The sequence below is a fragment of the Pezoporus flaviventris genome, unplaced genomic scaffold, assembly GCF_033815535.1.
Source record: "Pezoporus flaviventris isolate CSIRO_AGI_PZ_B2104156 unplaced genomic scaffold, CSIRO_AGI_Pfla_v1 ptg000011l, whole genome shotgun sequence".
NCBI classification, from domain to species: Eukaryota; Metazoa; Chordata; class Aves; order Psittaciformes; family Psittacidae; genus Pezoporus; species Pezoporus flaviventris.
The window spans coordinates 861,531-874,317 of record NW_026892559.1 but is presented as its reverse complement, the minus strand read 5'-3'; the positions used below and the strand labels follow the sequence as shown (position 1 = coordinate 874,317).

General features: G+C 40.1%; 1 protein-coding gene across 1 annotated transcript in view; it reads left to right on the top strand.

Moving 5' to 3' along the window:
• GUCY2C (guanylate cyclase 2C) overlaps nucleotides 1–12,787 on the top strand; it is a 44,453-nt gene that overhangs the window by 4,380 nt on the left and 27,286 nt on the right. The window contains exons 4-10 of the mRNA XM_061450627.1: nucleotides 1,289–1,504; nucleotides 3,874–3,995; nucleotides 4,880–4,976; nucleotides 7,638–7,752; nucleotides 8,963–9,098; nucleotides 11,264–11,349; nucleotides 11,780–11,891. Of these exons, the coding sequence (XP_061306611.1) occupies nucleotides 1,289–1,504; nucleotides 3,874–3,995; nucleotides 4,880–4,976; nucleotides 7,638–7,752; nucleotides 8,963–9,098; nucleotides 11,264–11,349; nucleotides 11,780–11,891 (884 nt within the window). The remainder of the gene's footprint in view (nucleotides 1–1,288; nucleotides 1,505–3,873; nucleotides 3,996–4,879; nucleotides 4,977–7,637; nucleotides 7,753–8,962; nucleotides 9,099–11,263; nucleotides 11,350–11,779; nucleotides 11,892–12,787) is intronic.

The window sequence follows — 12,787 nt, the reverse complement described above, 5'->3', positions numbered from 1 at the left end:
TTTAAAGGTCCTTGAATGCATCCAGAGGAGGCCAACAAAGCTGGTGAAAGGCGGGAAGGCATGTTCCGCGAGGAGTGGCTGAGGACTTTGGGTTTGTCTGGTTTGGAGAACAGGAGGCTGAGGGGCAACCTCATTGCTCTCTACAGCTTCCTGAGGAGGGGAGGTAGAGGGAGGTGCTGAGCTCTTGTCATTGGTATCCAGTGGTAGGAAGCATGGTAATGGTTCAAAGCTGTGCCAGGCGAGATTTAGATTGGACATTTGGAAGTGTTTCTCTACCAAGACGTTAGTCAAAACACTGGAACAAGCTTCCTAGAGAGATGGTTGATGCCCCAAGCCCGTCAGTGTTTAAGAGACAACACAGTTTAGTTTTTGGTCAGCTCTGAATTAGTCAGGCAGTTGGACTAGATGATGGTTGTAGATCCCTTCCAACTGAAACAGTCTATTCTTTTCTGTTCTAAGTTCAAACATAATAATGTCTTTTTCATTAGTGAAATACTCTCCCTGACATTACTTATTACGTCATCTGTGCCTGTTTCTGTTGCAACAAGCATAAACCCTGTAACTTGTAAGTGTACTTTACCTAGAAAATAAAGTTTTGTTACAATAATGCAAACAACTCTAATAGCCATGTCTTTTGCAGGCAAAATTGCCTGTCTTAAAGAAACACCATACAAGGCCTAAAATATTTTTAATCTAGCCTGATAAGAATGCAGCATCTAGGAAAATACTTTTATCCTTAAAAACTTATTGTCTCTGTGGATAAAAATTACCTTTTACAAATTTCCTGCCAGCAGAGGGTTGCCTTAGGTTTTCTTCCTGTTTGCTGCTGTTGTACAGCTCCTAAAATATGCCATAGTGAAACTAATAGAGTTTTCCTTTGAGTTATAGGGGTAAAGCTTTTTTGATGGCAAAAAGCTGTCACCCTTCAGCACTGCCCCAATAAAAAGATCAAATCCATCCCATGGTAATGGCAGCCAGGGAGCAGAATTGGATGGGTCCTCAAGTCTTTGGACTCCTGTCCCAGCCCTTGGGCTCAAATGGTGCATGGTACCCAAAAGGGCAGGAGAAACTGGGGGAAGTGAGAGAAGCTGCCTGGACCAGTTCAACAGGGCCTTATCGTGACCTCAAATCTTCTTGTGTTCTTGGGAAACCTTCTGTTTCAGGTTAAAATTGCTGTTAAACCAATGCAGGGCACAAGAGAAGAGGGAGATGAGGGTGGAAATCATATGTTAGCTGCTTTGGTGTGACAGGAATCTGTTCAAACTTATTCTCTTGTCTCTTCCTTCAGAGTTGAAACAGTACTGAGCCTGCCCCTGATCTCTGTAGGGAGTTTTGGACTGTCGTGTGACTACAAAGTAAACCTAACACGCCTTCTGACCCCAGCCAGGAAAGTGAATGACTTCTTCTATTATTTTTGGAAAGAATCTCAGCTACCATTCAAAACCATAACCTGGGAATCTGTTTACATTTACAAAAGGAATGAAAACTCGGAGCCATGCCTCTGGTAAGAACTGGATCTATCTCTGATGTGGCTGTTAATAAACTCCATCTCCATCCTTGGATATGGCTTTTACAAGCTGTCCTTTGAGTCCTACACTTTGGGAGGTGCCTTACAGCTATAAGGAATGAGAGAAAGAAAACATGAATTATACCCTTTAGCTGCACTGTGTATCTGAATGTTTCATTTGGACTACTTTCCAGTACGCTCAAGCCTTGGCTTTTGCTGTGGACAGCATAGCCTGTTGTCCCTGCTGGAAATACCTGTTTATTGCATCCTTGATGTAAATAGTGTGACATGAGAGGCTCTCCATAGATGCCTTTTTAGGTCAGGTGTTATCAGTTTCTCGTTACTCTCGTAGTTTCTCCACATTAAAGACTTCAATCTATGGACAGTACTGTTACTAAGAAGCATTTTCAGAGTTCAAACTGTATCTTTCTTTGAACAAAATGATCTTCAGTGATTGCAGAGTTTAAGCTATGCTCTCACCAGTTTGGAGCAGAGGAGACAGTTTTCGCTTTGTGATCTGAAATGTCAGCCTGTACTTGAGTCTCAAGAATGTTGGGTTTTCTGCTTGGCTAAAATCAAAGGCTGTTTTTAGTCAAATAGACTCTTTGATATACTGATATTTATCACTACTTTTCCATTATTGGCTTTTGTTCAATTTTCAGCTTGGAGTGTTTCTATACTCTTTTGATTTTTTTTTCTTAATTTTGGGACATGAAATACTGATTAAGTAAAAAAAACCCAAACAAACTAGTTTCTTCTACTAATTCTACAAATGTAGCTCAAAGGCTGCCAAGAATTCATGGAAATAGCTATTATTTATCTTTCCAATTCATAACCTGAGGAACTTGCAGAATATTAAGTTAAATTTATGACTGTTTTCTTCAGAGTGAGGTAAGCATGTACCTACAGAATGTTTTGTATACAGAATTTGGGTGGTTTTTTTTTTGTTTCTGAATTAAGGGGAATAAAAAACAATTTCCAATTCACTGTTTTGTAGATATTTTGGGTCTTTTATTGTTTGCTCCTTCTTTTTTAGTCTAGATAGCAACTTAATCAGATAATGCTATGATTACCTCTCTTTGATGCTTTGAAACATCAGTGCACTTCACTTAACTCTTACTACACTTCCTATTTCTCCATGTTTGCAGATGTAGTTGCTGAATACAGCTACACATACTTTAGCTAAATCCCTTTAATCCTGCAGGCTTCATATCTTTCAAGGAAGTCTATGCATGTAAATTATTTACCAAGTGTTTCTTACTTGGTCTTCATTAATACTTCTGTTCAGGATCTTGACTTCAGAATTGTTCACATTCCTTTTCTTTAATGTTGAATTAACAAAGAAATTTTAAATTTAAAATTAATTTTTTACCTCTGCCCATTTTTCATACTAATATAGTTGTAAAAATGCACCTCATTCTGCTTTAATAGAAACTGTCAGCCTGAAAGTTTATGAACTGTCTAATTTAAAAAATGAATTTTTGCTAAAGTACAAGTTATACTGCATGGGCTAATTTTCTTCCCTATATATGTATACGAATAAGTGAATACCCACAGTGACAGCTAAATCAGGTTATGTCTCAACTATGGATATGTTCCTGTAAATTAATGGGAAGCAAAATATACTTAGTAGTTTATAGGACTGGGATCACAGTGATGCTAAATTAAAAGTTAAGCATTTTTAAAACAAAGGAATTTCTTTTGATTTTTCTCTCTGCATTAACTTTATTTCAGACAGAATGTCTCTTCTTCTCAGATACAAAGTGCTGAGCCAAGAATAGGATTTAGGAGTTGGCTGGTTTTGCTTAATCTTTTAGTTAGCTTTTACTTACTTGGTTGTGGTTTTTTTGCTGTTCTCACTTTTCCCTTTCAGGGTTTAACTGACTAAGTACAGGTTTTTTTTGTTGCTACTTAACCTTCCTTCACTTCTCTCGCAGTCATGGTACATGTGTGTTTTCTATCTCAGTTCTTTCTGCAGCTCCCTTTTACTCCTTTGAACCTTCACATGTGTCTTCTAAGATTACCACTAATGTCTTAAAACAGCAAACCTTCCTTGGTCTGCCTCACAGTTAGTCTCACTTACTATAATTTCCCCATATCCCTGATTTCCTTTCTTAATTGTTAGTGTCTTATTACATCATTTGTACAGCCATGTTCATATACCTCTGGGTGACTTTGGTAACACTTCTAAGTCTTTCATGCCCTGTATTGATTTTATCTCTTCTACTGCTGCAGAAAAAAAATATTCCATACTGCCTTACGAACCCTCTTGTGTGCTGTAAACAGACTATCTCACATTTTGGCTTATTTAGGAGAAAGTGAGGAATTAGCCATTTTCTGACGGTATCTGTGCTCCCTTGTGTCAGGTATATTAATGCACTAGATGCTGGAATCACACTCTTCTCCGAAAAACTGAAGTACAAAGAGATTTTAAGGACTCCAGAGCAGCTCCAAAAAACCGTGAAAGATCCAAACCGAAAAAGCAATGGTAAAAGAAGGGGGGAGGAGGAGACAGGGAGGGGTAGAGGGGGCTGAGGGTGCACTGTTGGTTTCCCAGGTTGATTTTTCCCAGGAAATCAAACGTGTCCCTTTATTACATTTCAGGTATAGGCTTTCCACAGAAATGATGAAGAAAACAGATACACCAATTCACAAGGATGTAAACAAAAAATGGCACAAAGTTCCTAGATTCCTCTCTCCATCCCCATAAAATATGGGGGGAAATCCTGGTTCCAGAGAGCCTTTGGGGTGAATTATCCCATCTAGGCACAAGATTCAGAAATCCAGGAATCACAACTCCTCCAAAGAAGGGCCTTAGATACTACAAAAATGCTTAACTCCCTAACATTCCTGTGTTTGCAGCCCTGGTACATATATTGATATTGGCCTCAGTTGTGCCATCTAGGAGCACTTCTTCTGGAAGTGACCCACCTAAACTAGAAAAATGGCTGAGTAAATACCTCATCTTCTCCCAAGATTAAGCACCTGGCATCAGCAGGCCAGCTGAGTGCAAGAGTAATAGGTAAGCCAATGAAACTATTACTCAAATGCCATTTAACTGAAAAAGGGTCATGTTCAGTAGCCCATATGGCATCAGAACTGCTAATGGTTATCTGAGTGGGAAAACGGTAGTGTTCTGGTGCAATCAGACAGAAAATGGTGCAGGTGTTGAGGCAACTTTTACTACTTTCCCTCAAATATCCCTGTCTTACGGCAGAGAAGCTGTAGCTCTGTGCCTGGGTTGTGGCACAGCGCAGGTAATGTGCTCAGCATTGCTCTGCTGCCTTCCACTCAAGCATGGGGGAGCAGGCAAATGTCCTCTTCTTGTCTGTACTTTTCACCAATCTGTCTCCATTTTTGCCCAATCTATAGTGATCATCATGTGTGGCTCTCCAGTTGATGTCAGCACAGACCTAGGGATGGAGGAAGTGGATAAGGACATTGTTATCATCCTGATAGATCTCTTCAAGTAAAGTATCACCTTTGCTTTTCCTCTTCTCTGCAGTTTTCTGAAGGATAGAGATAATGGAAATAGAGTGGAACTGCTTGGTTGAAGTGCTCTCTCACAAAATGTTTTCCATTGCCATCTTTCCTCATGTCTTGCTATTTATCTAAGCTGCTTAGTGTTCAATTCATGGCACATCCTCTACAACATCCCCTTTAGTGCACATAATATTTTTCTAAGGCAGTGACAGAACAGGTGGGGTTATAATGTCATCCTGTGGACTCATCAGTGCAGGAAGCCACGAGAGAGCCAAAAAGTCAGAATGGTCATGAGCTGTTCATATGCGATAATGTATATTTTTCATACACTCTGCCCAACCAGACAATTACGTAAATGTGGCTTACAGTATATTTTTCTAGGCTTCATTCATTCCATTTTAAAATTATTTAAAAGAGTGGTACAGCTGTGCCTTCCTCTGTATAACTTGCATTTTATAACTGTCTCTTGAACATCTTTATAACTACATAAATCTAACTTTTCAGAGGCATTTCTTAGTATACAACTTGACTTTTATGTTGTTCAATTTCATCCTTATATTACTAATTACAAAATCTTTATAGATAAAGACTGATGTAAACTGGCCTTATCAATGGCCTCAAAATCTTTGACTGTATATGGGAACCAAGATCTAATTTCTGGCCCTAAGCCTAAGTGACACAGAACAGCTCACATCCATATGGCTAAGTTACGTGCCCAAGCTGCTTTTTGGGTATGGCTCCCATCGCTGTAGCAAGTCACAGTCTGAGAGAAAGCTAGAACAAAACCATGCTCAGGATTATGCTGGCAGCTTAATAGTATGGATGATCACAAGGCAAATGTATGTGTCCATGTCTTGACCTTGCTTATTTCACTGTTGATATGGCAAAAGAACCCCTGAATTTCCAGCACCTGTGGGACTTCCCAGCCCTCTTGTCTAAAGCTGACCTTGACAGGGTAGGGCTGAGGAGCTTTGAATTAATGACTTCAGTCATTTAACCTTTGGATCCAAACTGGAGCCTGTGGTTCAAATTCTAACAGGATCTTCTTTGTCCTGTACATTTTCAACTTCACCATCTATATTTTTCAGGAATGCCTCTAAGAGCTTTAGACTTTCAGCACTTTATTCAGGTACTAGGACTACCCAGTTGCTTCTCCTGAGGCAACTGGACTCAATTCCTGTTTCTTTGCAAATGCACCATGGGGACTACATACGAAAGTGCTTTTACTTACTGATGTTGCCTGTATAATTGTTGCCTCACAGTAGGTGAGAGCAGCTAGGGGCTTCTTGGCTATGGTATGCATCCTTCTGATATACCCAGCTGCCTCAGCTCATTTTATATGCTGTCCTCCTTAAATTTGCTACATATCCCTGATTTTGCTGGGGTAACTCAAATCGTGTTCTTGTTCTTAAAACAGAAGCAAAATACAGACAATGCGTTACATGTAAACTCAAGCTGTAGAAGACAGCAGACAAGGTCACATGCTTCTGCAGGAGGCAAGTCCCTCAGACAAAGTGATGGATTTAAAGTTTGTTCAGCTCTGAGCCCTCTGGAAGCCAGAACACAAAGATAGTGTTTAAACCTCCCTCAGGGGAGGTGAGATGCTGTAGAATTATCCAGTCTGGTGGAATCTAATGAAGCTTCTTTTTCCCCTGACGAGTTCAGTCCAAGCCTGAATGAAGAGCATTTAGAAATTCTTCAGGGTGAAAAGTGCAATGTAAAAGTCAGAAGGTTCAGGGAAAGGCAGGGACAGGACTCTGGTGTCAGGATTCCACTGGCAGCCATGGATCAGAACCTGCGATGTCCAAAAATTCTTAATATAATACTGAATGAACAAATAAAAGCATGATCAAACATGAAAAATGAGAGAAGGCTCATACATTTATATATATATGTATATTTTTAATGAATCTGGCTATAGCAATGACAGATGCTGCCACTTGTCACTAGTATCTATTGCTAAATTGCTCTGTAACATATGAACCCAGTGGTGGCCAGTCTGCAAAATGCTTCCAGATGGCCTGTCAGGGTGATAAAACAAAAGATGCCTGGAAGCTAGAACCTTTTCTGCTTGTTTTAGCATAGTTTTCCTGGATTTTCCTAGCTTACTGAATTAAACAAATAAATCAATATGCTGCTTTCTGCACCTCTGATTGTTTCAGGCCCTCCCATTAAATGCTTTTAATGCAAATCCTGCTGTGATTTCTAGCAAGAAATACCAAAATTAGAGGAACATGCACAGGAGTGCAGAAGAGGTCAGAAACATGTACAATAACATGAAGAAACTACAGGTTGCAGTACTGTGGATTCCAAGAAGAGATTCGGTTTTAATAAAGTCCTGCTTGAAAGAAGAGGAAATAAATAGGACAGAAACCAAACAGTTACAATAATAACAATAATTCACTGCAACCTTTGAGTTTCAAGTTGCCAGATCTTTATGATATTACCTTTTAATGTAGTTAAGCGCAAAAATCGGCATCCAGGCATGAACAACATAGAGTTTTGTCCATGATGAAATTTAATTTTTAGAACTATTGTTTTAACCTGTTAAGTAACAGTGCTGCTGGGAACAGGAAAGTGATTCTGTCAAGGTTGCCATTGCCCCTGTGGCTGATTGTTTGTGGGGTTCTTGTGATTTGCTTTGCAGTAATATGTACTTCAGGAACAACATCTCAGCCCCTTACATGCAGAATGTACTTGTCCTGACTCTGCCACCAGCTAATTACAGCTTGAATACCGTAACGACTGAAGATGCCGTTCTGGTAACTACACTATTTTATATCTGACTAATGCATTCATTTCATTCATGTTCATGCACTAGGAAATAGAAACTAAAAATGCAGCTGTAATCATACCCCATCATGTTTCTATGCTGATATCTTCTTACATTATCACAGGATGACATTTTGTCCTGCTGTAATGATGTAAAAATGTAGTATCATAAGCAAATGTTCAGGCTCTCATATTCCTGCTTTGTGAAGTTCAACTCAAGCTTTTAATTTGGTCTGCACATGTCATGTTCACTAGGTGTAAGGGAGATCTATAGGTATATGGCCTTCTGACTCCAATTCAGAGTGACTGACAATCTTATATGTAGCTGCAAGGTATCGCTGAAGGGAGATTTATAGGTGTAATCAAGATGTGCGCATGGAAAGTTCAGAACTAATAAATGTTGACTGATTTTTGTGTACAGATATGTATAAACAATGGCAACCATTGCTGTTTCTGCCCAGGGGCTTTCCAGTTAAACTTCAAATATAGGATTTGTTGTTGTTTTTCTGTAGGAAATGTGTATTTTTTTAATTTCCTGGAAAGCAGAAACTGTGCAAATACTGTGTGTGCTTAGTGAAACTGATACCCCTGCCATCTGCCCAGAAACCAGACTCTACATGTAGAATTTCTCCCAGGGTTTGTGGCTTTGACTGCCAGCTCTGCAGTAGGCAGCCTGAACATTTTGGCTGGATTTACAGGGCTTTCAGATCCCCCAGCCTGGGCTCAACACTTTCTGGGTGCCAGCTCTATGGCAGGCTGCTGGAAATTCTGGCACATCTCTTTGTCCCTGATCTGTGGCCATCTGGAAGCCCAGACTCGCTGGCGCCACACCAGATTATTTGCACAGAAAGTCCAATCCAAAGCCAGGGACTTTGGGTCCTGCTGAGCAAGCCTACTCACAATCTACAGTGTAGGATTTATTCAGTCCTTTACATGAGGATCAACATGCCACAGCTTTACATTGGCCTTTTACAAGTTTACACCACCTCCCTGTCTTCACACACCAAAAATATATTTGTTTACTTTTATTTTTCTAAGTGAGAACATTGATGTGGGTTTGCCCATCTACTTACTCAGTGTTCAGCAGATTCTGGTCTTTCGTGCTGAAGCTTTTGCCAAAAGAGACCACTACAGATATTGTAGTTTTAAGGTAGACACATGAATACTCAAATTACCATTTTTCTTTTTCTCGTGTTGTAGATGGAAGATGACTTTGTTGCTGGATATTTTAATGCAGTCTTGCTATTTGGACATATTCTGAAGAAATTTATCTCCTCCCAGAGCCCAGTGTCATCTCTTAGTTTCATCAACGAATCCCGAAATATCACTTTTGAAGGTAAAAAAAAACAGTCCTGTGTAGGGTTCACTAAATTGATGAAAGGAAAGAAATTTGGTTTTAAGCATTCTAACGATAATTCACTTCTACACTAAACAAGTCAAAGCCCTTCAATGAGTTTTATTCCAACCCTTTTTTGTTTTTCTATATTTTTTTTCCAAGGATGTTATCTTCAATATTAGCTGAAGCACTACATAGCAGTTGTGCAGAATCACCTCAGTGTACACAACACAGAAGAGATAGAAAGTCAAAATGACAATTATTTGAAACATTACAATTAGGAACAGACTGAGGACCAGGCTGATTTCTGGGCTTTCCTGATGCTTTGAAGTACAAAACACATTTAAAGAATGTTGCTGCCTAATGAGGGGTAGGGGAAGGAGAGACAGAGCTTCCCAGCCAGCAGAAGTGGAGGACAGGGACCAGGACCAGAAGCTGGCATCATTCTTTTGACAGAGCTGAATTCTCCATAGGGAGACTATTTGGAGAATGAGAAGGGAGCTGGAAGAGTGAGGCACATAAGTAGGTTTTGGGGTCCATGCTTCCTCCAAAGGCAACCTGGCATTCAAGTTGTTAATTTGCAACAGTAGCATTCCTAAGCATTCCCTAAGGGTCTAGTCTTGACTTGAGGCCAGAATGTATGAAATATGATTGAAGTTCAAAATGACATCCACTCAGCCTGCTTTAATGAAATAGTTTCAGCCTTTTCAAGCAGTTTACAAAGGCCTGGGTGCCTGCAGTGAGTGTAAGCCAGCTAGCAATAGGTTGGCTCTTAGTCAACGTTCTTGTTGTTCTCACAGGTTGTCTAGCACCAGTGGGCTTTTGTAGACCACAGGCTTAAAATAACAGAATTTGATTATTAGGAAAAGACAGAGGCAAGACTTAGATAAAGAAGGGACAACATTATGTCTCTGGAGGCAAGGTCCTAGCTGTAACTTCAATTCAGAGATCTGTACCAAAATGATGACTCAGAGCTTCATGTTTATGTCCCACCTGCTTCCAGCAAGCACATTTATAGAATTTTCCCAAATTTTCCTAATATGGCCCAACAGGTTTTACACTTATCTTTGCTTTAACTATGGTATCCCAAACATATCAAAATACAGTTTACTAATTCCTCCTGGAGACAGCATCCTTTTTTGCTATCAGTAAACTCATCTGTTCAATTTCACTTCAAATTTGAAATGTAAGTTTCACAAACTTTTTTACTCATCCAAAATCAATATCACACTGTAATGCCCCAGATCAGTTATAGGTTCGATTAAAAAAAAAAAAGGAGTTGAACCTCTTTCATTCTTTCTTGTGCTGGAGGCTGTGAGAGCAGGGAGTCTATACAATAATTATTTTGATATTAAGAAAGTGGACCATAAAAAACTTAGCATCAGTTTTTGAGATGAGAAGGGAGAAGGGTAATTACTGAACTAAAATAATGGTGCTGAACTTCAAGAAAAATTAAATAAGTCATCAGCAACAGCAGCAAAAAGCAATCTGAAGGTGATCAAAAAGACTCTTCTGACAGAAGAAGAGAAAAAATGAAAGTGAGACTTTCAGGAGTGGTAGGTATTGGCTAAGCTTGTGCACTTGGTGAAATGACTGGCTCTATGAGAGCAAAATGAAGCCATGCTGAGGGACTTACGAAGTTCCACCTTAAAAATTATTTGAATGTGCTACATAGTCAATTTCTCAATCTGTACATTTGCTGACATACAGACGCAGGAAGTTAAAAGGAGAAAAAATGGTTAAAATAGTATTATTAGAACCAAGCAGGTAGCTCTTAAAAGAGTAAGGGGAATGAAAGTATATTTCCTTTCTTGCTGATAGATCCAAACTGTGCGTGGAAACAGGCAAAACGCCCCTATAAGTGAGGTTACTTGGGCATTCTTAGTATGCTGAAGAAACCTGACAAATATACTTTTCTATAGCTAGAGGGACACTTTCCTCTTCAGTGCAGTCAGTTCAACACCTGTTATTGGATTTTGTAGAGAAAATGTAGTATGCTATTATGGCAGAAGAAGCGCTACTCTGAGCTGATATGTATTCTAGCATGTACATGAAGAAGATGAATACCCTGAGCATCAGAAATCCTTTTATTTATCCCATCCTTCTTGTTGCATACTTGTGTTTCTGAGAAAGCAGACCCTCTGACTAATTCCTTGTGTCTGCAGGTGTTCTGGGTCCTGTGATTCTAGATGAATTTGGAGACATTGATACAAATCTGACGCTGCTGTACACATCACAGACTGCAAATCATGTATGTATGTCCAGGGAGCAACTGCTTGACCTTATATGTGAAAGGAGAAACAAAATGCCCTGTACTATTGCATAAGAATGATGAAAATAACCACAACAGAAGTGGTGGCATGCCAAGGCATGCTGTACATGCCAGGAGGGGGTCATGAGGTGTGCTGGAGACTGACAGGGTTGATGTCATCTGGTGATTCAATAAGTGAAGTGCAGCTGGTACTTTGTGGGACTGATACATTTCTTTGCAGAGAGAGGGGATGAATGAGGAAGAATATGGCAGCTAAAAATATGGCTAAGCTGAGGAATGCACTACTGTAGCAGAAAGTGCAAGAATTATTTGAGTTTGGGCAATACACTTATTCATGGTAGTTTGAATCAAGGGACAAAAGAAGGAGAGCACATCTGCTGACTGCATTTCTTCCCTCCCACACCCATAGTTCAAAACTCTTCTGTATTTCAACACTCACAACAACGAGACACGCATGGAGACTGCCAGTCCTGATTTTGTCTGGAAGAACCACAAGCTGCCCAGTGATACTCCAAGCACTGGTGAGATACCCATTAAACCTACCTCTTCGAAGACAACTCAAACAGTCCTGAGATCCACCTGCTGTGAACCCAGCATGCTACCTTCACACCTCCCCCAGCCAGTGATGGGAGGAGCTGAGGGCAGAACAGCATGTTTCCTATCCCTGCTCCAGACTCCCTTGTTCTCTGCCTCCAGCTCGGTTCTAAATCTGCATTTCTGCTTAGGTGCTGCTACGAAGTCTCTTTGTAGACTCTGTACTGTACTTGTAATTGCGGGGAACACCATGGCGTGTTTTGGAAGATGTTACCCCTGAACATATTAACCTTAATTGGAAAATGGTGGTGGTGTGAATTGCTTTAAAGACTGTTAAGGAAAGGCAGCAGAGTTAAGGTTATGATGAGTTATCTGATTCTGCATTGCAGCATGGTGGCTTCTGCTTGCCCCTTTATCCTTGTTGAGGAGAGATCATAGCACTGTGCAGATTCAGGGTGCTTTTCTGGAGGGGTCTGTTAGAAGTGCTGGTGCTTTGCAAAAAGACAATGGGAAACTAGGTTATTGCCCTGTCTACACTCAGACTTCAAATCTGAAATCCCAGAAATCATCACTTCTTCTTTTGAGTTTTTGGTGACTCCTGGATAGAATGGATGAACCCTCTAGTTATTCAGCACAACAGAGTACAACCTTGTCAGTCTGATCAGATTGAGATTATTTCCCCAATTAAACTGCTGCCACATAGTTATTGGCAGTGGAAAGGTATATGATTCAGGGTATGATCTGCAGGATAAAAATTACTGCAGTAATTTTTACAAGGGCTAGTGCATGCTGGGTTAGCATTCACTTGAGTCATTCCCATCAGTGAAATGTCCAAAGATGCCACTGTTAAAGTTCTCTGCTAAAGGCCTCCATTAGTTTGCTG